The sequence below is a fragment of the Gigantopelta aegis genome, chromosome 12 (genome assembly GCF_016097555.1).
Source record: "Gigantopelta aegis isolate Gae_Host chromosome 12, Gae_host_genome, whole genome shotgun sequence".
Classification (NCBI taxonomy): Eukaryota; Metazoa; Mollusca; class Gastropoda; order Neomphalida; family Peltospiridae; genus Gigantopelta; species Gigantopelta aegis.
Genome location: NC_054710.1, coordinates 46064043 through 46088609, shown reverse-complemented (window position 1 = coordinate 46088609; position 24567 = coordinate 46064043). Strand labels below are relative to the sequence as shown.

General features: G+C 40.7%; 1 protein-coding gene across 1 annotated transcript in view; it reads right to left on the bottom strand.

The window, feature by feature from the left end:
• Positions 1-17984, bottom strand: part of LOC121386309 (sulfotransferase 1A1-like) — a 27412-nt gene extending 9428 nt beyond the window's left edge. The window contains exons 1-4 of the mRNA XM_041517169.1: positions 17965-17984; positions 9105-9281; positions 5517-5667; positions 2795-2961 (exon numbers count right to left, since the gene is read on the bottom strand). Of these exons, the coding sequence (XP_041373103.1) occupies positions 2795-2961; positions 5517-5667; positions 9105-9267 (481 nt within the window). The 5' untranslated portion in view covers positions 9268-9281; positions 17965-17984. The remainder of the gene's footprint in view (positions 1-2794; positions 2962-5516; positions 5668-9104; positions 9282-17964) is intronic.
• Between the last annotated feature and the right edge of the window lie 6583 nt (positions 17985-24567).

The window sequence follows — 24567 nt, the reverse complement described above, 5'->3', positions numbered from 1 at the left end:
TGTGTGTGAGGGGTGTAGGTGTGTGTGTGTGGGGTGTGAGGGTGTGTAGGTGTGTGTGTGTGAGGGGTGTAGGTGTGTGTGTGTGTGTGAGGGGTGTAGGTGTGTGTGTGTGTGTGTGTGAGGGGTGTAGGTGTGTAGGTGTGTGTGTGTGTGAGGGGTGTAGGTGTATGTGTGTGAGGGGTGTAGGTGTGTGTGTGTGTGTGTGTGAGGGGTGTAGGTGTGTGTGTGTGTGAGGGGTGTAGGTGTGTGTGTGTGTGTGAGGGGTGTAGGTGTGTGTGTGTGTGAGGGGTGTAGTGAGGGTGGTGTGAGGTGTGTGTGTGTGTGAGGGGTGTAGGTGTGTGTGTGTGTGGGTGTAGGTGGGTGTGAGGTGTAGGTGTGGGTGTGGGGGTGTGTGTGTGTGAGGGGTGTAGGTGTGTGTGTGTGAGGGGTGTAGGTGTGTGTGTGGGGGTGTAGGTGTGTGTGTGTGTGTGAGGGGTGTAGGTGTGTGTGTGTGTGTGTGAGGGGTGTAGGTGTGTGTGTGTGTGTGAGGGGTGTGTGTGTGGGTGTGTGTGTGTGTGTGAGGGGTGTAGGTGTATGTGTGTGAGGGGTGTAGGGTGTGTGTGTGTGTGTGTGTGTGAGGGGTGTAGGTATATGTGTGTGAGGGGTGTAGGTGTGTGTGTGAGGGGTGTAGGTGTATGTGTGTGAGGGGTGTAGGTGTGTGTGTGTGTGGTGTGTGGGGTGTAGGTATGTGTGGGTGTAGGGGTGTGTAGGGTGTAGGTGTGTGGTGAGGGGTGTAGGTGTATGTGGTGTGAGTGTGTGGGGTGTAGGTGTGTGTGTGTGTGTGTGGTGTAGGTGTGTGAGGGGTGTAGGTGTATGTGTGGTGAGGGGTGTAGGTGTAGGTGTGTGGTGTGTGTGAGGTGTAGGTGTGTAGGTGTATGTGTGTGGTGTAGGGGTGTGGTGTGGGTGTGTGTGTGAGGGTGGGTGTAGGGTGTATGTGTGTGTGTGAGTATGTAGGTGGGGTGTGTGTGTGTGTGGTGTGTGTGTGTGTGTGTGGGGTGTGTGTGTGTGTGTGTGTGTGGTGTGGGGTGAGGGTGTGGTGTGTGTGTGAGGTTGTGTGAGTGGTGTGTGTGTTGGGTGTGTGGTGAGGGTGTAGGTGTGTTTGTGGGAGGGGTGTAGGTGGTGTGTGTGGTGGAGGGGTGTAGGTATATGTGTGGGAGGGGTGTAGGTGTGTTGTGGGAGGGGTGTGTGTGTGTTTGTGGGGGGTGGGGTGTAGGTGTGTTTGTGGCAGGGGTGTGTGGTGTGTGTGTGGCAGGGGTGTGTAGGGTGTGTGAGTGTGAGGGGTGTAGGTGTGTGTGTGTGTGAGGGGTGTAGGTGTGTTTGTGGGAGGGGTGTAGGTGTGTGTGTATGTGGGTTGTGTGGGAGGGGTGTAGGTGTGTGTGTGTTTGAGGGGTGTAGGTGTGTATGTGGGAGGGGTGTAGGTGTCAGGGATATAGGTGTCTGTGGGAGGGGTGTAGGTGTGCATGTGTGTGGGGGAAGGGTGTAGGTGTGTGTGTGTGAGGGGTGTAGGTGTGTGTGTGTGAGGGGTGTAGGTGTGTGTGTGTGAGGGGTGTAGGTGTGGGTGTGGGAGGGGTGTAGGTGTGTGTGGGGGTGAGGTGTGTGTGGGGGGGGGGGGTGTAGATGTGTGTGTGCGAGGGGTGTAGGTGTGTGTGTGAGAGGTGTAGGTGTGTGAGGGGTGTGGGTGTATGTGGGAGGGGTGTAGGTGTGTGTGAGGGGGAGGGGTGTAGGTGTGTATGAGGGGTGTAGGTGTGTGTGTGTGAGGGGTGTAGGTGTGTGTGTGAGGGGTGTAGGTGTGTGTGTGTGTGTGTTGGAGGTGTATGTGTGTGTGGGGTGTGTGTAGGTGTGTGTGTGTGAGGTGTGTAGGTGTGTGTGTGTGTGAGGGGTGTAGGTGTGTGTTTTGGAGGGGTGTAGGTGTGTGTGTGTGTGAGGGGTGTAGGTGTGTGTGTGTGTTGGAGGGGTGTGTGTGAGGGGTGTAGGTGTGTGTGTGTGTGTGAGGGAGGGGTATGTGTGTGTGTGTGGGGGAGGTGTGTGTGTTGGAGGGATGTGTGTGTGTGTGTGTGAGAGGGGGGGTGTAGGTGTGTGTGTCTGTGTGTGTGAGGGGTGTAGGTGTGCGTGGGGGAGTTTGTGTGTGGGAGGGGTGTAGGTGTGTCTGTGTGTGGGAGGTGTGTAGGTGTGTGTGTGTGCGGGGTGTAGGTGTGTGTGTGAGGGTGTGTGTGTGGGGAGGGGTGGAGGTGTGTGTGTGTGTGGGAAGGTAGGTGTGTGTGGAGGGAGGGGTGGAGGTGTGTGTCTGTGGGGGGGGGGGTGTGTGGGTGTGTGGGGGAGGGGTGGAAATGTGTGTGTGAGGGGTGTGTGTGTGTGGGGAGGGGTGTGTGAGGGGTGTGTTTGGGGGAGGGGTATGTGTGTGGGGGGAGGGGTGCAGGTGTGGGTGTGGGTGTGTGTGTGGGAGGAGTATAGGTGTGTGTGTGGGAGGGGTATAGAGTGTGTGTGTGTGAGGGAGGGAGGGGTGTGTGTATGAGGGTGTGTGTGTGGGGGAAGGGTGTGTGTGTGGGGGGAGGGGTGTGTGTGGGAGGGTGGGGGTGTGGGAGGGGTCGGGGAGGGGTATAGGTGTGTGTATTGGAGGGGTGGGGGTGTGGGTGGGGACTGCCATAGGCATAGGGGTTCCCATTCTTGTAGGAGGCAGGCTGATTTTTGTCTGAATTAAATGAAAATGCCCGAATCTGAGAGTCTGTAGACTTATTCTCCGTACGTCTACAATTACCTTTGCCATCGACAAACATGTTCAGAAAGAGTGACCAATCAATATCCTGACGTAACAAGTTGTGGAATTTCAGGAAATTCAGCAGAGACACACAGACAGACTTCGGGTCTCTCTCCACGTACACGATCCGGCCCTTCATGCGCAGTTGTTGAGGAAGAAACTCAAACCTGTCAAGAAAAACACACTGTCCTCAGTTTGCTGCCAGTCTTAAGATCTAGATCAAGTTTGACTCGTTTAGTAACACCACTAGAGCACATTGATTTATTGGTTATCAAACATTTGGTAATTTTGACATATAGTCTTAGAGAGGAAATCCACTACATTTTTAGTACCTAAGAAGACATTTTTATATGCACCATCCTACAGACAGGATAGCACATTTATACCATGGTCGTGGTGCAGTGGCTGGAACAACAAATAGCTGAAGAGATCTTTTATATGCACCCTCCTACAGACAGGATAGCACATTTATACCATGGTCGTGGTGCGGTGGCTGGAACAACAAATAGCTGAAGAGATCTTTTATATGCACCCTCCTACGGACAGGATAGCACATTTATACCATGGTCGTGGTGCAGTGGCTGGAACAAGAAATAGCTGAAGAGATCTTTTATATGCACCCTCCTACAGACTGGATAGCACATTTATACCATGGTCGTGGTGCAGTGGCTGGAACAACAAATAGCTGAAGAGATCTTTTATATGCACCCTCCTACAGACAGGATAGCACATTTATACCATGGTCGTGGTGGTGCAGTGGCTGGAACAACAAATAGCTGAAGAGATCTTTTATATGCACCCTCCTACAGACAGGATAGCACATTTATACCATGGTCGTGGTGCAGTGGCTGGAACAACAAATAGCTGAAGAGATCTTTTACATGCACCATCCTACAGACAGGATAGCACATTTATACCATGGTCGTGGTGCAGTGGCTGGAACAACAAATAGCTGAAGAGATCTTTTATATGCACCCTCCTACAGACAGGATAGCACATTTACACCATGGTCGTGGTGCAGTGGCTGGAACAACAAATAGCTGGAGATCTTTTATATGCACCCTCCTACAGACAGGATAGCACATTTACACCATGGTCGTGGTGCAGTGGCTGGAACAACAAATAGCTGAAGAGATCTTTTATATGCACCATCCTACAGACAGGATAGCACATTTATACCATGGTCGTGGTGCAGTGGCTGGAACAACAAATAGCTGAAGAGATCTTTTATATGCACCCTCCTACAGACAGGATAGCACATTTATAACATGGTCGTGGTGCAGTGGCTGGAACAAGAAATAGCTGAAGAGATCTTTTATATGCACCCTCCTACAGACAGGATAGCACATTTATACCATGGTCGTGGTGCAGTGGCTGGAACAACAAATAGCTGAAGAGATCTTTTATATGCACCCTCCTACAGACAGGATAGCACATTTATACCATGGTCGTGGTGCAGTGGCTGGAACAAGAAATAGCTGAAGAGATCTTTTATATGCACCCTCCTACAGACAGGATAGCACATTTATACCATGGTCGTGGTGCAGTGGCTGGAACAACAAATAGCTGAAGAGATCTTTTACATGCACCATCCTACAGACAGGATAGCACATTTATACCATGGTCGTGGTGCAGTGGCTGGAACAACAAATAGCTGAAGAGATCTTTTATATGCACCATCCTACAGACAGTGCAGTGCCTGGAACAACAAATAGCTCAATGGGACCGCCGATGGGCATCGATCTCAGACCGCGTATTAGGCGGATGCTTTGTTACAGGGACATTCCTGAGTTTTCTGCATTGTAAGATGTTTCTGACTAATAAAATATTTCTATGATTAAACTTACATATTAAATATATTTTCTTGTTTAGAATATCAGTGTCTGTATATTCAATGTGTTTTTGGTCATCTTAATATTTTTGTAAGAAGCCCAAACTGGATTTTGTCTTCAAAACAATTTTGTACGTACTAAAAAAATATATATTAGGAAATAAAATGAAATTTAACCTAGTACAAATATTAGAATGATCAGAAACACGTTCAATATACAAACACTAATATTTTATGCAGAAAAATATATTTGATGTGTAATTACAATCGTTAAAAAGTCTCTGCTAGTCAATAACATCTTAACGATTGCAGTAAACTCAGGAATGTCCCTTTAAGATAGAGTGCTAATACCAGAGATTTTGCTTTACAAGGTTATTAACTGTTATTTGACCCCAAACCCCACAAAAAACACACAATAAACCCAAACAACAACAACAACAAAAAGATAGATACATTTTTGCCAAGTTGTAGGTTTCGCAAAACAAAAAAAAATCATCCGCAACCTTATGTGAGAATGGCTTCGCCGATTCACAGTTTGCGGATGATTTTCTTTGTTCATACCCCGATGAACGTAAAAGAAACAACAGACAAGCCTTAATTGTATGTACAAAATTATTGGGAGGTAAATATCCATCTCTCTATTGGACTCCATACATCTCAAATGAGTTTGAAAATTCTTGAAAAGTGACAATCCTCAGAGATTGGGAAATTCTAAAAAATTACTAACCTGAAATGAATTTGAGACATGTACCTCAACTCAAACCTGTTTGAAATACCTCAAATTAATTTACAAAATATCTAGGAAAGTGACGTACCTTAAATTAATTTATTAAGTTTTAGGAAAGTAAAGTAGCTCAAATTAATTTAGAAAATTCTATAGAAGTGACAAACCTCAAATGAGTTTGGAAAATTCGAGGAGACATCATCTTGGTGAAGACATCAAGGGGCGCAACCTCGATTTCGTTGGAGTTCTTCCAGTGCCTTGTGTACTTAGCTTGGCCCTGAACCAGCATATTTAATATCTCGTAGAGCCAGTGCGTTCCTGAAACCGGTGGATTTCAATTACTTTCTAGATTTAATTAGAATTAAAACGAAAAAAGGCGAATGTGCTACATTGTTAAAAGTGAAATAGTAGCTGATATACGACATGTATGTAGTTAGCACGCTAAAATATGTTTGATAACAATTATGCGAATTAAATGAAAAGAAAATCCATGAGCTATCAAGCTGTTGTAAAGTTAATTACGCTGACACGTCGGGAGCGTGGGAGGTGCAGGGAGCGTGGGAGGGGCAGGGAGTCACTGGCTTCCCCAGTCAAAACGTGATCTATACTCTTCAAAAAAAGAAACGCAAAAGGGTACAAATGGGTTATAACTCCGATTTTATGTTTCCTACCGGTTCATGCTTTGTGAATATAAGGTCATTGCATGTCCCAAACACATTCCCACGGTTACATTCGATAAAACGCAGGTACTGTACAATAAAGTTCCAAAATGTGAATATTCGCAAAAACGCAGCCACTTGCAAACCATGTCACCACTGCACGTGCGTTGTCTGCACGTGCAACATGAACACCGACAGTATAAAAGTGCAGGGTGTTCGCTTGCCTGGCCTCTGTATCTGGCCGACAGTTGACAATCCAGGACATGCCACGTCTCAGTGAACCGCAGAGAAACAATGCCATCGGCCGACTAGACGCAGGCGAATCCAGAACGGCCGTTGCCAGGGCATTCCATGTGTCCCCAGCACCATCTCCAGACTGTGGGACCGTTACCAGCAAAATGGATCAACACGTGACCTCCCTAGATCCGGTCGACCCGTGTCACTACCCCCGGGCAGGACCGCTACATCCGGGTACGCCACCTTCGGGAACGACTGACTACTGCCACCTCCACATCCACAGCAATACCAGGTTTGCGCAGGATATCCGACCAGACCGTACGGAACCGCCTACGTGAGGTAGGAATTCGTGCCAGACGTCCAGTTCGAGGTGTCATCTTAACACCACAACACCGTCGACTCCGACTGCAGTGGTGCCAGATTCATCGACAATGGCCTCAACTGCGATGGAGACAGGTGTGGTTCAGTGACGAGTCCCGATTTCTGCTCCGACGTCATGATGGAAGATGTCGCGTGTATAGGCGTCGTGGTGAACGTTATGCGGCAAACTGCGTGCAGGAAGTGGACAGATTCGGCGGGGGTAGTGTCATGGTGTGGGCAGCCATCTCACACACTGGCAGAACTGACCTGGTCCACGTGCAGGGCAACCTGAATGCACAGGGCTACATTGACCAGATCCTCCGGCCACAGATCGTTCCAGTTATGGCCAACGCCAACGCAGTGTTCCAACATGACAACGCCAGGCCTCACACGGCACGTCTCACAACGGCTTTCCTACAGAACAACAACATTAATGTCCTTCCTTGGCCATCGACATCACCGGATTTGAACCCAATTGAGCATCTATGGGACGAGTTGGACCGACGCCTCCGACAGCGACAACCACAGCCCCAGACCCTGCCCGAGCTGGCAGCAGCCTTGCAGGCCGAGTGGGCCAGCATCCCCCGGGACGTCATCCGTACTCTGGTTGCTTCAATGGGCAGGCGGTGCCAGACAGTTGTCAACACACGCGGAGGCCACACCCGGTATTGACTCCAGATGACCTTGACCTTGGTGGTGTGTCCTATCACTTACTCACAATGGACTAGAGTGAATTGTGAACAATCCTGCAACATTTGGTAATTATCGGACTCACCATTCAATAATTAAATCAATTCTCCAAATGTTACGACAATGTGGTTTTGCGTTTCTTCTTTTGAAGAGTATAGATATGGATTTCAATGATGATTATTTTTTTTATTTTTTTTTTATTCCAACAGTTCACAAGAATGTAACTCATAATTTCGGTCCAAATCGCCAATTGCGATAAAAATATAAAAGTGGCGACAAAATAATCAAAGTAGCGAATGTCTCTGGCAGTATTTCTGCCAGAAAGAAATTTTTGGGTATGGCGCTATGAATTTGAATGCAGCCAGTCTGGCGGGGGGGCTTCCCGCAGAAAGAAAAGGGGTTAAATTTAGGATTAGGGTTAAGAAAATCATACAGCAATGATAAGAGTAATTAATTTTGTCAAAAAGTTAACTTAAAAAATAAAATCTGGGTAGGGTGCCTAACCCATTTTACCTTCTGGCAGAAACCCTGTCTTGCGATTTTTTTTAATAATAAAAAATTAATAATAAATACGAGTTGTTTTAGGTTCCAGTAACAAAGAATAATTTCAAACATTTATCTAATCTTCTGATCTGTCTGTCCACGTTATCGAATCTCCGACTGGACAAATAATGCATGAATTCGTTTGATTGTTCTTTGTTTATTGCGACATGTAGATTTCTGTTCATTGTTATATACACATAATCCAGCACCACACACCTGAGCACATTGCATATTGTCAGAGCGCTTGACATCAGAAGCTGACGATTTCCATGTGATAGTGTTCCTCTTTCTTGTCCACTCTCACAAAAGAATCACCAATCTGGTTTGACGAATATGACATCTTACAACTGACTGGGGGGGGGGGGGGGGGGGGGGGGAGGACAGACGAATACCTGACAGGTGTAATCACAAGTACTAAGTTTACAGTCTCGGGTGTAATCAATATCTACCTGGGTGTTATAGTCTGTTTCAAATTACATATGTTTAGCAGTAAAATTGTAAATACATCTCATATTTCTATCTATAACAGGTCATTTATTGTCATTTTTTGTAGCGGTTGTTTGAATACCGTAACAGGTCATGATAATACTGATACATTTTTATGGTTTTTATTTCAGGGATTTTCATAACTAATATATAAGAATGGAAAATCACATGGGTATAATTTTGATTAGTACTTTTCTTTCTTTTTTAATACAGTATTATTATTTTAAGATCAATGTGTCATGTATTTGAATATAATAAAATATAAAAGTATTGAATGACATGTTTTATTTTAGGCCTAAAAATAAAACTTGTATTTTCTGGGAACCCGACCGTGCCTAGAAAATTTCATTTTTCATTTCAACTTATTTTCATGCTTATTTCCAATTAAGGTTCAAGCACACTGTCCTGGGCACACACCTCAGCTATCTGCGTTGTCTGGCCAGGATGGTGGGTTAGTTGTTTGTTGGTTAGTGGTTAGTGAGAGAGAAGAGGGTGCAGTGGCCTTACACCTACCCATTGAGCCCTTAAAATCTCACTCTGGCTTGGAGTCGGTATCAGGCTGCGAACCCTGTAGTCCGATGGTTAAACCACTGTGCCACTGAGGCCGGTGCCTAGAAAACCATTTTAAGAAATAATATCCTTTTACATATTTCAATTATTCATCATCAGAAATGAACTCCAATGTTGTATTTTACAGCTGAAATTTGACTGTTCTCAAGGGAACATGCCCCCAGACCTCTCTAATAGGTTGGGGTCCTCATACACGGGTCTGTGACTGACCTGACTTAAGGAACGAACACAGGAAGATATCATCGGGCCTTGTGTCCAAGGCTTGGATAGCACAGAGAGTCTTGGTCATATCCTCGCCCAGGACCTTATGCGGATACAGCACCCCACACGCCATGCGTAGAGGCGTCACGTATTCAGACAGGATATCCTCCATGACGCAAATACAGCCTGAAACCATACAAATTATAACATGATTCCGATCATACCGTATTTACATGCGCGTGTGCTAATATGATACATTTTACTGTGTGCAGTGTGCAGAGTTGGGAAGGAGGGGGAGGTCATTATTACCCTCAAAAGCTAATGTATTTTTCGGAGGAGCAATACCCGAACCTGTACCACCTTAAAAAGTTCGCTCGCCAGTTCAGAACCCCCCACCCCCACCCTCACTATATAATATTTTACACATGTTCCTATAATATCTGTAGGAGCTCTAATTTCATGTTTACTAATTTATGTATTTTCATAAACGTTTATAAAATTAGACAGGTTCGGAGATAAAATCCACTTTAGCCTGCTATAAAACATCAGACCCATCCGAAGCACTTAACATATAATATTTATATATATATAAACCCCAGATATTACATGGAAATCAACTGTAAATAAGAACATGTATGTATTTAATGTAATTTTAGTTATTAAAAACCTTTTAAAGGGACATTCCTGAGTTTGCAGCAATTTTTAAGATGTTATCGACTAACAGACTTTTTGACGACTGTAATTACATATCAAATATATTTTTCTGCATAAAATATTAGTGGCTGTATATTAAACGTGTTTCTAATATTTGTAAATTTAATCATAGAAATATTTGATTAGTCGGAAACATCTTACAATGCAGCAAACTCGGGAATGTCCCTTTAATATTCGGAGACATAATACAGTGACAATTCGACAACATATATATGATTAACTCTGAAAACTTAATGTTCTCCGCTATTTTGCATTTTATGTCAGTATATTAGTATATTGTACAGTGTAGTATTACATTTCATAAGACATTAAACAAGCTTTCATTTCATATCATGTTTGTGTCCCGAATGAAATAGTCTTCAAATTATTTCACGAGGGACATAAACATGATACGAAATGGTAGCGAGTTTAATATCCTATTTATTACCCATAATCGAATGTGAGTGTGTTGGTTGTAAAAAAAAAAAAAAGGTTTCATCTGGGCAAAAAATGTATGCAATTTTATTTCATCTGACACTGTCAAGTAGCACTGTGTCAGGTAGCCCTGTGTCAGGTAGCACTGTAGCCCTGTGTCAGGTAGCACTGTAGCACTGTGTCAGGTAGCCCTGTGTCAGGTAGCACTGTAGCCCTGTGTCAGGTAGCACTGTGTCAGGTAGCACTGTAGCCCTGTGTCAGGTAGCCCTGTAGCACTGTGTCAGGTAGCACTGTGTCAGGTAGCCCTGTAGCACTGTGTCAGGTAGCCCTATGTCAGGTAGCCCTGTGTAGGTAGCACTGTGGCACTGTGTCAGGTAGCCCTGTGTCAAGTAGCCCTGTGTCAGGTAGCACTGTGTCAGGTAGCACCGTGTCAGGTAGCCCTGTAGCACTGTGTCAGGTAGCCCTATGTCAGGTAGCCCTGTGTCAGGTAGCACTGTGGCACTGTGTCAGGTAGCACTGTGTCAGGTAGCCCTATGTCAGGTAGCCCTATGTCAGGTAGCCCTGTGTCAGGTAGCACTGTGGCACTGTGTCAGGTAGCCCTATGTCAGGTAGCCCTGTGTAGGTAGCACTGTGGCACTGTGTCAGGTAGCCCTGTGTCAAGTAGCCCTGTGTCAGGTAGCACTGTGTCAGGTAGCACCGTGTCAGGTAGCCCTGTAGCACTGTGTCAGGTAGCCCTATGTCAGGTAGCCCTGTGTCAGGTAGCACTGTGGCACTGTGTCAGGTAGCACTGTGTCAGGTAGCCCTGTGCCAGGTAGCACTGTGGCACTGTGTCAGGTAGCACTGTGTCAGGTAGCCCTATGTCAGGTAGCCCTATGTCAGGTAGCCCTGTGTCAGGTAGCACTGTGGCACTGTGTCAGGTAGCCCTGTGTCAGGTAGCACTGTGTCGGGTAGCACTGTGTCGGGTAGACCTGTGTCAGGTAGCACTGTGTCAGGTAGCCCTATGTCAGGTAGCCCTGTGTCAGGTAGCACTGTGGCACTGTGTCAGGTAGCACTGTGTCAGGTAGCCCTGTGTCAGGTAGCACTGTAGCTCTGTGTCAGGTAGCACTGTGTCAGGTAGCACTGTAGCCCTGTGTCAGGTAGCACTGTGTCAGGTAGCCCTGTGTCAGGTAGCCCTGTGTCAGGTAGCCCAGTGTCAGGTAGCACTGTAGCACTGTGTCAGGTAGCCCTGTCAGGTATCCCTGTAGCACTGTGTCAGGTAGCCCTGTGTCAGGTAGCACTGTAGCCCTGTGTCAGGTAGCACTGTAGCCCTGTGTCAGGTAGCCCTGTAGCACTGTGTCAGGTAGCACTGTGTCAGGTAGCCCTATGTCAGGTAGCCCTGTGTCAGGTAGCACTGTGGCACTGTGTCAGGTAGCCCTGTGTCAGGTAGCCCTGTGTCAGGTAGCCCTGTGTCAGGTAGCACTGTGGCACTGTGTCAGGTAGCACTGTGTCAGGTAGCCCTGTGTCGGGTAGCACTGTGTCGGGTAGCACTGTGTCGGGTAGCCCTGTGTCAGGTAGCACTGTGTCAGGTAGCCCTATGTCAGGTAGCCCTGTGTCAGGTAGCACTGTGGCACTGTGTCAGGTAGCACTGTGTCAGGTAGCCCTGTGTCAGGTAGCACTGTAGCTCTGTGTCAGGTAGCACTGTGTCAGGTAGCCCTGTGTCAGGTAGCCCTGTGTCAGGTAGCCCAGTGTCAGGTAGCCCAGTGTCAGGTAGCACTGTGTCAGGTAGCCCTGTCAGGTAGCACTGTAGCACTGTGTCAGGTAGCCCTGTGTCACATAGCACTGTGTCTAGTAGCACTGTGTCAGGTATCCCTGTAGCACTGTGTCAGGTAGCCCTGTGTCAGGTAGCACTGTAGCACTGTGTCAGGTAGCCCTGTGTCAGGTAGCACTGTGTCACGTAGCACTGTGTCAGGTAGCCCTGTGTCAGGTAGCCCTGTGTCACGTAGCACTGTGTTAGGTAGCCCTGTGTCAGGTAGCCCTGTGTCAGGTAGCACTGTGTCAAGTAGTCTTGTGCAGGGCTTCTAGATTATGGTAGCCCCACTCCAATGGCTAGTGATATTCAATGTTGGGCTAGTAAATAACTACTATTGCCATGCCCGACGGCTAGTGAATTATTTTTGACAAATTCTGCAGTTACGTCTATTTTGTAAATATGAATATCCTGCTCCCATCCCAATCCCCCAGTGTTAGTGTTTTAACCTCTATCTGCCTCTTTAGGTGACATATCTGATTATTACTATTATTTAGTAACATTATATTAACTTAAAGTAAAGTAGGGCTAGTGAATATGTAATCATGGCTAGTAACTTTTTTAAATCACTGATCCTATGGCTAGAGGATTTTATAAAAATTCTAGAAGCACTGCTTGTGTCAAGAAGCACTGTCGAGTAGCACTGTGTCAAGTAGCACTGTGTCGAGTAGCACTGTGTCAAGTAGCACTGCGTCAAGTAGCCTTGTGCTTAGAACATGTATGGGGTACCTGTTAAAAAAAAGTACTAAAATTTTGTGTGGGACTAGGGTAGTCACTGACGCTACCCGTTATCTCAGAAATGAGCAGCTTGGTCACCCATTCTTGTCTGATTCACTTAAAGTGTGAGGGGTGGTAGTATTTATATCTGTGGCGTTTATGTCGATTGATAGGCTGCAGGTAGGAGTTTTAGCCACATGTGTTACTATAGTCATCCATGGGATTTGATTTGTTAGTATACACCCTGTAACTAAGGTTGTAGTGCATATCTAGTTCACCAAAATTAACCTCGAATGCAAGTGCAAGCTCATGTCAAGGTTAATCAGGCGAAGGCCTGTAGTGAGCTCTGAACTCAATCGTAGTCATAAGCTAGTGAGAGTCTACTGAATATTCATGAGCAAACAGTTGATCGACATCGAGATTTTACGACATCGAGTAACGTCCTGGTGTATATATATATATAAATTATTCCAACTGTAGATATTAATGTAACAAGTATTTAATAATATACAGTGTGGTTAATAAATAGTGTAATTGAATGTTACGTAGCGTATATCAATGTCGTTATTTGTTGTTTTTCTACTCTTCTTCTGTGGGATAATCCCACCGATATTTTTGAATTTTACACGAGTGGTTACGGTTATCTAAACATCAAAATTGTAATGCATGTCTGTACAACTTAATTTCATAAACAAATAAACAAACAACAACAACAAAAATCATCCAACAACTACAGAATATATAATTTAAAATAATTACTGTATAAATGAGTACAGGTCAAACCGATTAGAAATTTTTTTATCCACTACTTTTAATTATAATTATTTGTAATAACAATTGTCCTAAATAAAAATAACAACAACAACACAATAGTAGTTACGGTATTTTTTTTTGGAAAATTATAAATTTAAGATTTCAGTAGGTTGGATTATAAATACATTATCTCACTAACAAGTAGGGGAGAGTTGCCGGGATTGGACCCTTTAAGAAAGAATGGTTGTGCAAGTTAGACAAATAGAGCAATCAGCAGGAAAGTAGTTCCTTCATTATTGTTGGGGCATACAATACGCATTGATGCAACATATTTTGTAGAAAGTTTAATTATTCCAGGTAAATTTTAAAAACAAATTTAAACCCAAAATGGTCCAATCGTGGATTCTACTACCACGATTGGACCACTTTGGAGTTTTTAAAAAAAATCAAATGCCTTCAATTAAACCAGAACCCAGCACATACATTGTCAAAAAACATTGCTAGAAAATCAAACTGGACAGTATGAAGAGTTCAAATAAAAAATTTAATGCTAAAACGAAAGTGGTCCGATCGTGGAATCTGCTACAGTAACTAAAATTGGGCATGAATCTCTCTTGGGTTTGCAAAATATCAGTTCCTTCTTTTGGATAATTAGACACAGTACGAACTATGGCTACTTGCAAAAAAGAAAGAAATAGCTTTATTAAAATATAATTCGCTCATGAATCAAAATAGAATCCTCGATTGGATCACGCAGAAAGGTCCTTTTTGACGTTTGTTTTACTCATAAACGTGCTTAAAATTTCATTTTTGATGCATAAATTAACTGGTATCATATTTGGCGGTTGGCACGATCACCAAAATACCAGGTCAAAACATTATGGTCCAATTGAGGAACTGGTCCAATCCCAGGAATTCATTTGGTCCAATCGTGGTTTTACCATAGTTATAAATAGATGCTGACCTACATGTACACATGCGAAACATCTTGGCACTTGTTTTATCACTCACAATAACAAACCTTTATGTATCGTTATGACCTAATTTAACACTTCTAACTATGTTCATATTGCTCCATAGATGTTTTTTCCAAGAATAGTATTAGATGATACATATAGAGTTTTCGCTAGATATCATTTTTACGAAACGAGTGAACTTCCCAAACGTATCTGACCGAACGAAAGTGAGCTCAGATACGTTTGGGAAGTTCACGAGTTTCGTAAAAATGATATCTAGCGAAAACGAGTGTGGTATTTTATTTATTACCCTCTTTTAAATCACGCAAATTATGAAAAATAAATAAATAAATAAATAAATCAATCAATTTTGTAGCCTATTTCAAGACCGGATGTTGATTTGCATAGCTAGCCGGTGCACGACTACGTACCGCCGCATTGAGAAATAGTTCGAAATAGTTCGTTGTACTTCCGCTACTTCTCAGTGACGTTTTCAGGGGAGTGGTGTAGACGTAGGCCTACTTTCCCATAAATTTCCATCGGGTTTCATTTTTTAATTTAAAGAAAGCTGTAAGGTACATGCATCAATATATGTTTATTTTCATATTGGGTGAAAAATGGGTAAAACTAATGCATAATTCCATATTTTAACAAAACGCCCCCAAGAAACAAATGTTCCCGTTACCCCACTGGCATTGGTTATGCTAATAATGATGAATTCACAAATCACAACTGACAATATAAGTTGTAGAAGCATCACGAGGGGTATATGGCTTTTTATGTACCTCTGTGTGTTCTTTTACCCCGAGCCGAAGGCGAGGGGGTAAAAGAGCACACAGAGGGTACATAAAAAGCCATATACCCCGAGAGATGCTTCTACAACGAATTTATCTTGCCGACATGTTAAACCATATAGCCAAATAATCAAATTAACGCCAGACAATAATTGTTAACAATTTATTAACGGAGCCGTACCACGCGGACGCGAACGAAATCACTTGCCAGTGACGAAAAATAGTTCCATCGATAAACGAGTTTTTAACTTCAAATGTTTGTAATATGAAATTGTCTGAAACAGATATTAATAATTTAAAAAAAAACAAAAAAACTTTTTTTTATCAGAAATGTATGTAGTAAAAAAAAAAAAAATATAAAAAAAAAAAAAAAAACTGTTGCTAATCACGCATTAATACAATAACACCACGACCGTAATTAGGTGGCCGAGTTCAACATTGCAGCTTTTAAAAGTATTGAAATAGTGTATTTTATAGTAAAAATTAAATTAATGATGTATACTTGATTGATTATCAATGTTATTTATAATCTAATTATTGCTTTAGCATTAACTGGGGCGGCTGGAAACTGTTGGGAAATTACAGACGGGGTATAAGAGAATTTGGCTCCGCCCACAGGGGGATAAGGGATTTGTCCAACGGCAAACAACCAATAAGATTAAAGAATTTTACATGAAGGCGAGATAATAACAATTTGTTGACAAAAAATCCAACCAATAAGAGAATAACAAGTGTTTTTGCAGTTAAAAACGTGTAGACTGCAAAAGCAGCTGAGTTCACGGGAAAACTAAAGTGATAACTTTAAGGTCGACGAAAGTCACTTTCACTCCCTTGTTTTGGTTTTCTTTGTACACAATAAATATAGCATATCTTACCGTAATTTCACTTGAAATCCATATTTCGTAAAATGTACAATTTTTCAATCACAGAATTTTCTTCAAACACATTCAGGTGCTTCAGTAATGTTCGAAAAAAAAAAAATCAATAGGAATTTTGCATTGGATTTTTTTCAGCATTCTTAAAACGGAAACGTCATGTACCCAGTTTGTGGTTATTGTAAGTAGGTGCAAAATGATGTCATTTGAATTCTGACGTCATTCAAATTCAAAATTAGCTATATTATTACAATGCATCGCCACATTAAAATAAAAACTGGTCTATTAACCTTGACCCCTGTTAAATTTCTACAACAAGCAAACAAAGCTGTTTACAGGTCGGTATATTTTACTTTTTCATAATTCTACAAAAAATATTAAATTAAGTTTTAAAAAATAAAAAACTACCTTTTGTCAAATATATCATATGAAAAATATTAACGTTGGGTATGTTTCTTAATGTAGACCTTAATAATGATGAATTCACAAATCACAACTGACAATAACAATTTGTAGACCAAAAATCCACATAATAAATAAAATGAATATGTTTAATTATTGTTCTATTCATTCTTTTATTTTTATTTTTTATTTAAAAATATTTCTCGCGCGGTCCAGTTTACATCAACTTTTAATGAATGACATTTGTAGTAAAAGTTGTGGATGTTACTGACCTTGACATTAATTATGAATGAAAAAAATAGTCCCGTTATGCTAATAAGGTCGCTGTCCAACCAATCGAAATTAACTCTGTTCCCTGTTGACAAATCAAAACACAGTTTGTAATACGCACCTGGTGGTGCGTACGAAATTTGTACGACACCGCTATATCTTCACCAGGAGGGTAATAAATGCATAAATGTTACTTTTATTGATAAATCCAAAAATATTACCTTTTTCGACTCGACTGGTTCAAGGTCAATAGCGGCGTGTGTACAGATTAATATATTGACTAGATGGCGCTACTGTCACAATTTGAATGAAAATACAGTTCTGGTCCAATTGAGGCACTGGTCCAGTCCCGGCAACTCTCCCCTACACATGAAGTCATCCACTGATAATGTCTATTTCCTCAAAGTAAAAATCTACTTTTGTTGACACAAAATTAATCAATTATCTTAGTGATCAGAGTAGATTTCTATTTCCTTCTTTTTTAAAGTATGATTTTTATTAAATAGATTTGAATAAAGGGTATCATATCCGCCCGGTCCTCCCTTTATTATTTTTAGTTTGGGTTAGGGTTTGGGGTTAGGGTTAGGATTAGGGAAGGGGGGGAACCCGGTGGATATTTTTCCTAATAAAGTACCACTGAAGGTTCATTTACCTTTAATATACATATACATACATACATTCATACATACGTATGTGCGTGTGTGTGTCTGTATGTGTGTGTGTGTGTGTGTGTGTGTGTAACCGGCCTCAGTGGCGCAGTGGTTAAGTCATCGGACTATAGGCTGGTAGGTACAGGGTTCGCAGCCCTGTACTGGCTCCAGCCCAGACCAAGTTCTTAAGGATTTAATGCATAGGTGCAAGGCCACCTCACCCTCTTCTCTCACCCTAACCACTAACCAACTAACCCACTGTCCTGGACAGACAGCCAAGATAGCTGAAATGTGTGCCCAGTACAGCATGCTTGAACCTTAATTGGATATAAGCATGGACATTAGTTGAAATAAATGTGTGCGTGTGTGAAAATACATATGTATAAGTAAACACTGGGTTTTTTTGTTTAACGACACCACTACAGCACATTGATTATTGGATGTCAAACATTTGGTAATTCTGACATATATAGTCTTAGAGAGGAAACCACTATATTTTTTCATTAGTAGCAGGTAATCTTTTATATGCACCACGTACACCACGGCTTTTGATATACATGTAGCAGTTGTGGTGCAGTGGCTGTAATAAGAAATAGCACAATGGTCCAATCAAAATGGATCGATCCTAGACTGAACATGCTTTACCAGTGGGCTACGTCCGGCCCCTCCAATTTATGTAGACACTGAAAATTAAATATGAATGTGAATTATTCATCAACTATCTAACTGATCAGGGTAGATTTCCATTTTATTACATATGTGCATTTCCATTTCCATTAAAATTATATTATTATTTTTTAAGTAGATGTGAATAATCTTACTGTATGTTTACTACTGATGTCGGTGGTAGTTTTCAGAAAAACAGACACGTAACATTTCAAAAGGGTGGATTTTATGATACTTAACTTCCAATGGTACATGGATATCATCCACCGAGGGTACCTTTCCTTTAACATGGTATATTACATTACATATATGTTGTCTAATGTATATTTCAGCTAAGTAAACACCTTTTAATGTAAACATGACAATTAAATATGTATATGATGGATTAATCCATTATCTAAATGATCAAAGTACATTTCCAAATTAAAAGAAATTATTATTATTATTATTATTATTTAAAAATATATGTGAATAACCTTATGGTATGTTTACTGTCAGTGCTAGGGATAGTTCTTGGAAAATGAGACACTTAAGGTTTAAATAGGGTGGATTTTACAGTACCCAACTACCGAGGGTACATTATCATCCACCGAGGGTACTTTTCCCAAAAGATGTTATATTAATTTACATATTTGTTAACTAATGTATATTTCAGCTAAGTAAACACCTTCTTATGTAGACACTATATAGGATAGATTAATCCATTATCTAAATGATCAGTGTAGATGTCTAAATTGTATGTAATATTTTTATTTTGTAATCAAATATATGTGAATAACCTTACGGTATATTTACTATCCATGCTAGTAGTGGAGCGACTTAGTTGATCAATTGTGCACTTTTCCATGAAAGCTAGAGTAACCCAATACAAGGATATTTAGTCCAGAGCCCACTGGAAATTGCACCCTGTATGGCTGCCATCTTGAAATCCAAGATGGCCACCACTGTGGACCTGTTTTGTTTAATATCTCCTTAACTAGTACACATATCGAGAGAGTTGAAATGCCTATACCTACATTTAGGGGACTAGGAATCCAATGGTGACAGAAATGTTTGCAAATTGTGGCTGCCATCTTGAAATCCAAGAAGGTCGCCATCCACATGCTATTTTGCTCAATATCTCATTTAGTAGTAAAGATATCAATACAGATTTAAGACCTAGACTGACATTTCAGGGGTCTAAGAATCCAATGGTGACATCGAATATATGGCTGTCATCTTGAAATCCAAGATGGCCACCATCCACAAGCTATTTTTCTCAATATCTCATAAAATATTAAATATATCAATACAGTTTTAACACCTATAATAACATTAATAATCAGGTACTTGTGCGATCATACATCAAAATGTCGAATCTTGCAATAATAGTGGTCGTCCTGTTCTGTTATAAAGACAGGCTGCAGGTTCTGAAATCAAAAGTCTTAAATGAGTGGCAAGCAGTGTCGACCATACCACTAACAAGTCTGCAGGTGTGCAGGCAGAATTAATGGAATTTTTTGCAAGGAGACTGGAATTTTAGGTGATGGTAAAGATCTTGTCACAAAGGTAGTGACTGGCCTCGGTGGCGTTGTGGTTAGGCCATCGGTCTACAGGCTGGCAGGTACTGGGTTCGGATCCCAGTCGAGGCATGGGATTTTTAATCCAGATACCGACTCCAAACCCTGAGTGAGTGCTCCGCAAGGCTCAATGGATAGGTGTAAACCACTTGCACTGACCAGTGATCCATAACTGGTTCAACAAAGGCCATGGTTTGTGCTATCCTGCCTTTGGGAAGTGCAAATAAAAGATCCCTTGCTGCTAATTGGAAAGAGTAGCCTATGTAGTGGCGACAGCGGGTTTCCTCTCAAAATCTGTGTGGTCCTTAACCATATGTCTGACGCCATAAAACCGTAAATAAAATGTGTTGAGTGCGTCGTTAAATAAAACATTTCTTTCTTTCTTTCTTCCCAAAGGTAGTGTTGGATAGCTCAGTATTTTATATAGTGCAACTAACAGAAACAAGCGGACACTTATAAACAATGGGAATGGGGAAAGCTAACGAAACATGAGTGGCACCCAGAGGCATCAATGGCTTCACTATGAGAGCTGACTGATTTCTTCAAATGCACTTGCAAATTTATGGCTCATTAATAGGATATGGTATAAATATTTTTAAAAAACCCCAGAATTACAGAATGTTTAAGCAACACTTTTTACATTGTCAAACCATTAGCAAACATAACTGAACACATTTTATTCTGACTGAGCACATTGAGTTTGCATCTTTTAATGTCAGGATACCAACTTTTAAGTATGTAAATACTGTCTGAGTTTCCAATAACAATTACATTGTATCTAATCACATTAAATATTTATTATAAGCAATTCCTTATTTTTATAAACCATAGTCAAACATTTAAAACAACAGAACATGTCGATTAGATTTGAATTTATGTCCAAAGATATGTATTTCAAAATTTCTTTGTAGCCATTTTGTAAAATATGGCACCACTCCACCCGTTGCCCACTAATTTTATATAGTGCCTATCATAGCATCTCTCTCTCTATATATGTGTGTGTGTGTGTATTTCATTCTTCTCTACACTGTAAGCCTACAGTTTATGAGAATAAAGGTCATTGTCATTGTCTTTATGATAGTCTCGAAGAATTACCACTTGGGTATGCAAAATGTGACAAATACCCGGTAGTTGTTATCTATGGATTCTGACACTGTTGGGGTTCACATTGATAATCCACTGGGTGCCATCCTTGAGAAATTTGAAAAATCCAAGATGGTGGCCAAATCAAGAGAACAAAGAACAACATTCCTAATATCTACCCCCATGGTTTTAGGAGCCAGGAAAGACACTGGTGCCATCATAATTCAGATTTCATAAATGGGTCACCTGAATACAAGATGGTTGCCAATATGGTGGTTCAAATGTACAAAATGGCAATAAATTGCTTGTTTGATACAGAAAAGTAATTCTTGCATTTAACCCATGGTTTTAGGGATCAATGAACACAATGAAAGTAGTTCAGTTCTTTTATACATGTACCTGTTAATTTTAGTTTATTCAAGATGGCCACCAATATAAGTAATGAACCGTGGAAGATGGAACTGTTAAAAGTAACAGTCACACAAAAGACTTGTTGGTTTAAAGAGGATGACCTACATGTAATAATGAAACACTAATGAAGTGACCCTTTATTGGTTCTTTTTTTTCTCTTGGGTACTGTGTGTGTTGTTTAGTGAGCATGATGCAGTTTTGCCAGTTTGCAATGGAATTCAGTTTTAGCTGGTCTATTTAAAAAATTTTTTTTACAATAATGGTATTTAACACTGGGAATAAAAAGCAAGTACTAGGCCACCTACCAAAAATAATATTACACTGCAAATTTAAAAAAAAAAAGTAAAGTTTATTTTATTTAACAACGCCACTTAGAGCACATTGATTTTTTATCTTATCATCGACCACTGGACGTGTAACATAAGGTCATTCTGACACTATTTTTTAGAGGAAACCCGCTGTTGCCACATAGGCTACTCTTTTACGACAACCAGCAAGGGATCTTTTATTTGCGCTTCCCACAGGCAAGATAGCACAAACCATGGCCTTTGCTGAACCAGTTATGGATCACTGGTCGGTGCAAGTGGTTTACACCTACCCATTGAGCCTTGCGAAGCACTCACTCAGGGTTTGAAGTCGGTATCTGGATTAAAAATCCCATGCCTCGACTGGGATCCGAACCCAATACCTACCAGCCTGTAGACCGATGGCCTAACCATGACGCCATTGAGGCTGGTCACATTGCAAATTAACAAAATTACATCATGCATACTACAGGGTGTATACTACCAAATCAAATCCCATAGACGACAATAGTAACATATGTGGCTAAAACTCCTACCTGCAATGTATCAACCGACATAAATGCCACAGATATAAATACTACCACCCCTTACACTTAAAGTGAATCAGAAAAAAATGGGGGTCAAGCTGCTCGTTTCTGAGATAATGTAGCATCTATGACTACCCTAGTTTCGCACAAAATTCTAGTACTTTTTTTTACAGGTACCCCATACATGTTTCAAGCACAAGGCTACTTGACACATTGGTACTAGATGAAATAAAATTGCACTTTTTTTTTTTTACCCAGATGAAACTATTATTTTTTACAACCAACACACATTTATAACCAATCACAGGACTTGTGGTGTTCACTTCTGTATCAAAAGTTGGGTGCACCTCGAACTTTGACCCAGCCGGAAGTTATTTGGTTTAGTACTACCTACAACACGCACAACACTACCAGATATCTTACATTCTATTAAGAGTTTTAAAATTGGCCAAGAAAAGGACACTGTAAAATAATGTTACAATGCATTTTACATCTGTCAATCCATTCAGCTGATTGGGTTCTTTCTCGTTTCAACTAGTGCACCACAACTGGTATATCAAAGGCCATGGTATGTACTGTCCTGTCTGTGGGAAAGTGCATATAAAAGATCCCGTGCTGCTAAAGGATATATGTAGCAGGTTTCCTCTGATGACTATGAGTCAGAATTACGAAATGTTTGACATCCAATAGCCAATGATTGATTAATCAATGTGCTCTAGTGGTGTCATTAAACAAAACAAACTTCTTCTTTACATCTGTCAAATTATTTTATTACTATTAATTGATTTTCTTAAACCCACAGGTTTTTTTTAAATAACTGTGTTAATCATTTTACAAATATACAGTGGCACTTTATTTTTAATAGTTACATCTCCTTAGGTACATTGCCTGTATTGGTTGGCATCTTGAATTAATTAAAATAAACTTGTATAGAAAAATTGAACTACTTTCATCGTATTCCATGACCCCTAAAACCATGGGTTACATGCAGGAAATACATTATAGTACTGAATAATAAGGAAGTTATTGTCATTTTCTCAATTTGGACCACCATATTGGCGACCATCATGTATTTACATGGCCCATTTATTTAAATCTGAATTTTGATAGCACCATTGCCCTCCTTGGCTCCTAAAACCATAGGGTAGATGCAATAATTGTTGTTTATTTGTAAATTTATAAGCACGCTATAGCTATTTCCCTTATTTGGCCACCATTTTGGCCGACATCTTGGATTTTTCTTCAAAGGTGCCGGGTGGTACCCGGTAGATTATTGATGTGCACCAAATTGTGCACACTTTGAACCCAAATTGGCATTTAGCTATTCATATATATATATTTTTTAATTATAATAATAATAAATAATAATAATAATAATTTCTTATAATATGGAAATCTACCCTGATCATTTAGATATTGGATTAATCCACCATATACATATTTAATTATTAGTGTCTACATAAGAAGGTGTTTACTTAGATAAAATATACAATAGCTAACAAAGAAAGGAAATGTTTTATTTAATGACGCACTCAGCACATTTTATTTATGGTAATATGGCATCAGACATATGGTTAAGGACCACACAGATATATAGAGATGAAACCCACTATCGCCACTTCATGGGCTACTCTTTTCGATTAGCAGCAAGGGATCTTTTATATGCACCATCCCACAGACAGGGTAGTACATACCATGGCCTTTGATATGCCAGTCGTGGTGCACTGGCTGGGATAAGAAATCAATAGCTAACAAATACATAAATTAATATACCATATTAAGGAAAAAGTACCCTCGGTGGATGATAATGTACCCTTGGTAGTTAGGTACTATAAAATCCACCCTATTGAATCTTAAGTGTCTCATTTACCTAGAACTATCCATAGCACTGATAGTATACATACAGTTAAAATAATAATAATAATAATAATAATAAAAAAAAAAAAACATTCTTATAATTTGGAAATCTAACCTGATCATTGAGATAATGGATTAATCCATCATATACATATTTAATTGTTAGTGTTTATATAAGAAGGTGTTTACTTAGCTGAAATATATATTAGCTAACAAATAAGTAAATTAATATACCATATTTTGGGAAAAGTGCCCTCGGTAGATGATCTTGTAGCCTCGGATAGTTAGGTACCGTATAATCTACCCTCTTGAAATCTTAAGTGTCTCATTTTCCTAGACCTATCCCTAGCACTAATAGTAAATATAAAGTATGATTATTCACAAATATTAAAAAATAATAAAATAATAATAAAAATAGAAGAAAAAAAAAAATCTTATAATTTGAAAATCAACCCTTATTAGTTAGATAATGGGTATACATATTTAATTATTAGTGTCTACATAAGAAGGTGTTTACTTAGCTGAAATATACAACAATTAACAAATACATAAATTAATATACCATATTAAGGAAAAAGTACCCTCAGTGGATGATCTTGTACCGTCGGTGGTTAAGGTACTCTAAAATCCAACCTATTAAATTCTTAAGTGTCTCATTTTCCTACAACTATTCCTAGCAGTGATAGTAAACATACAGTAAGGTTATTCACATACCCGGTATATTTTTACAAAA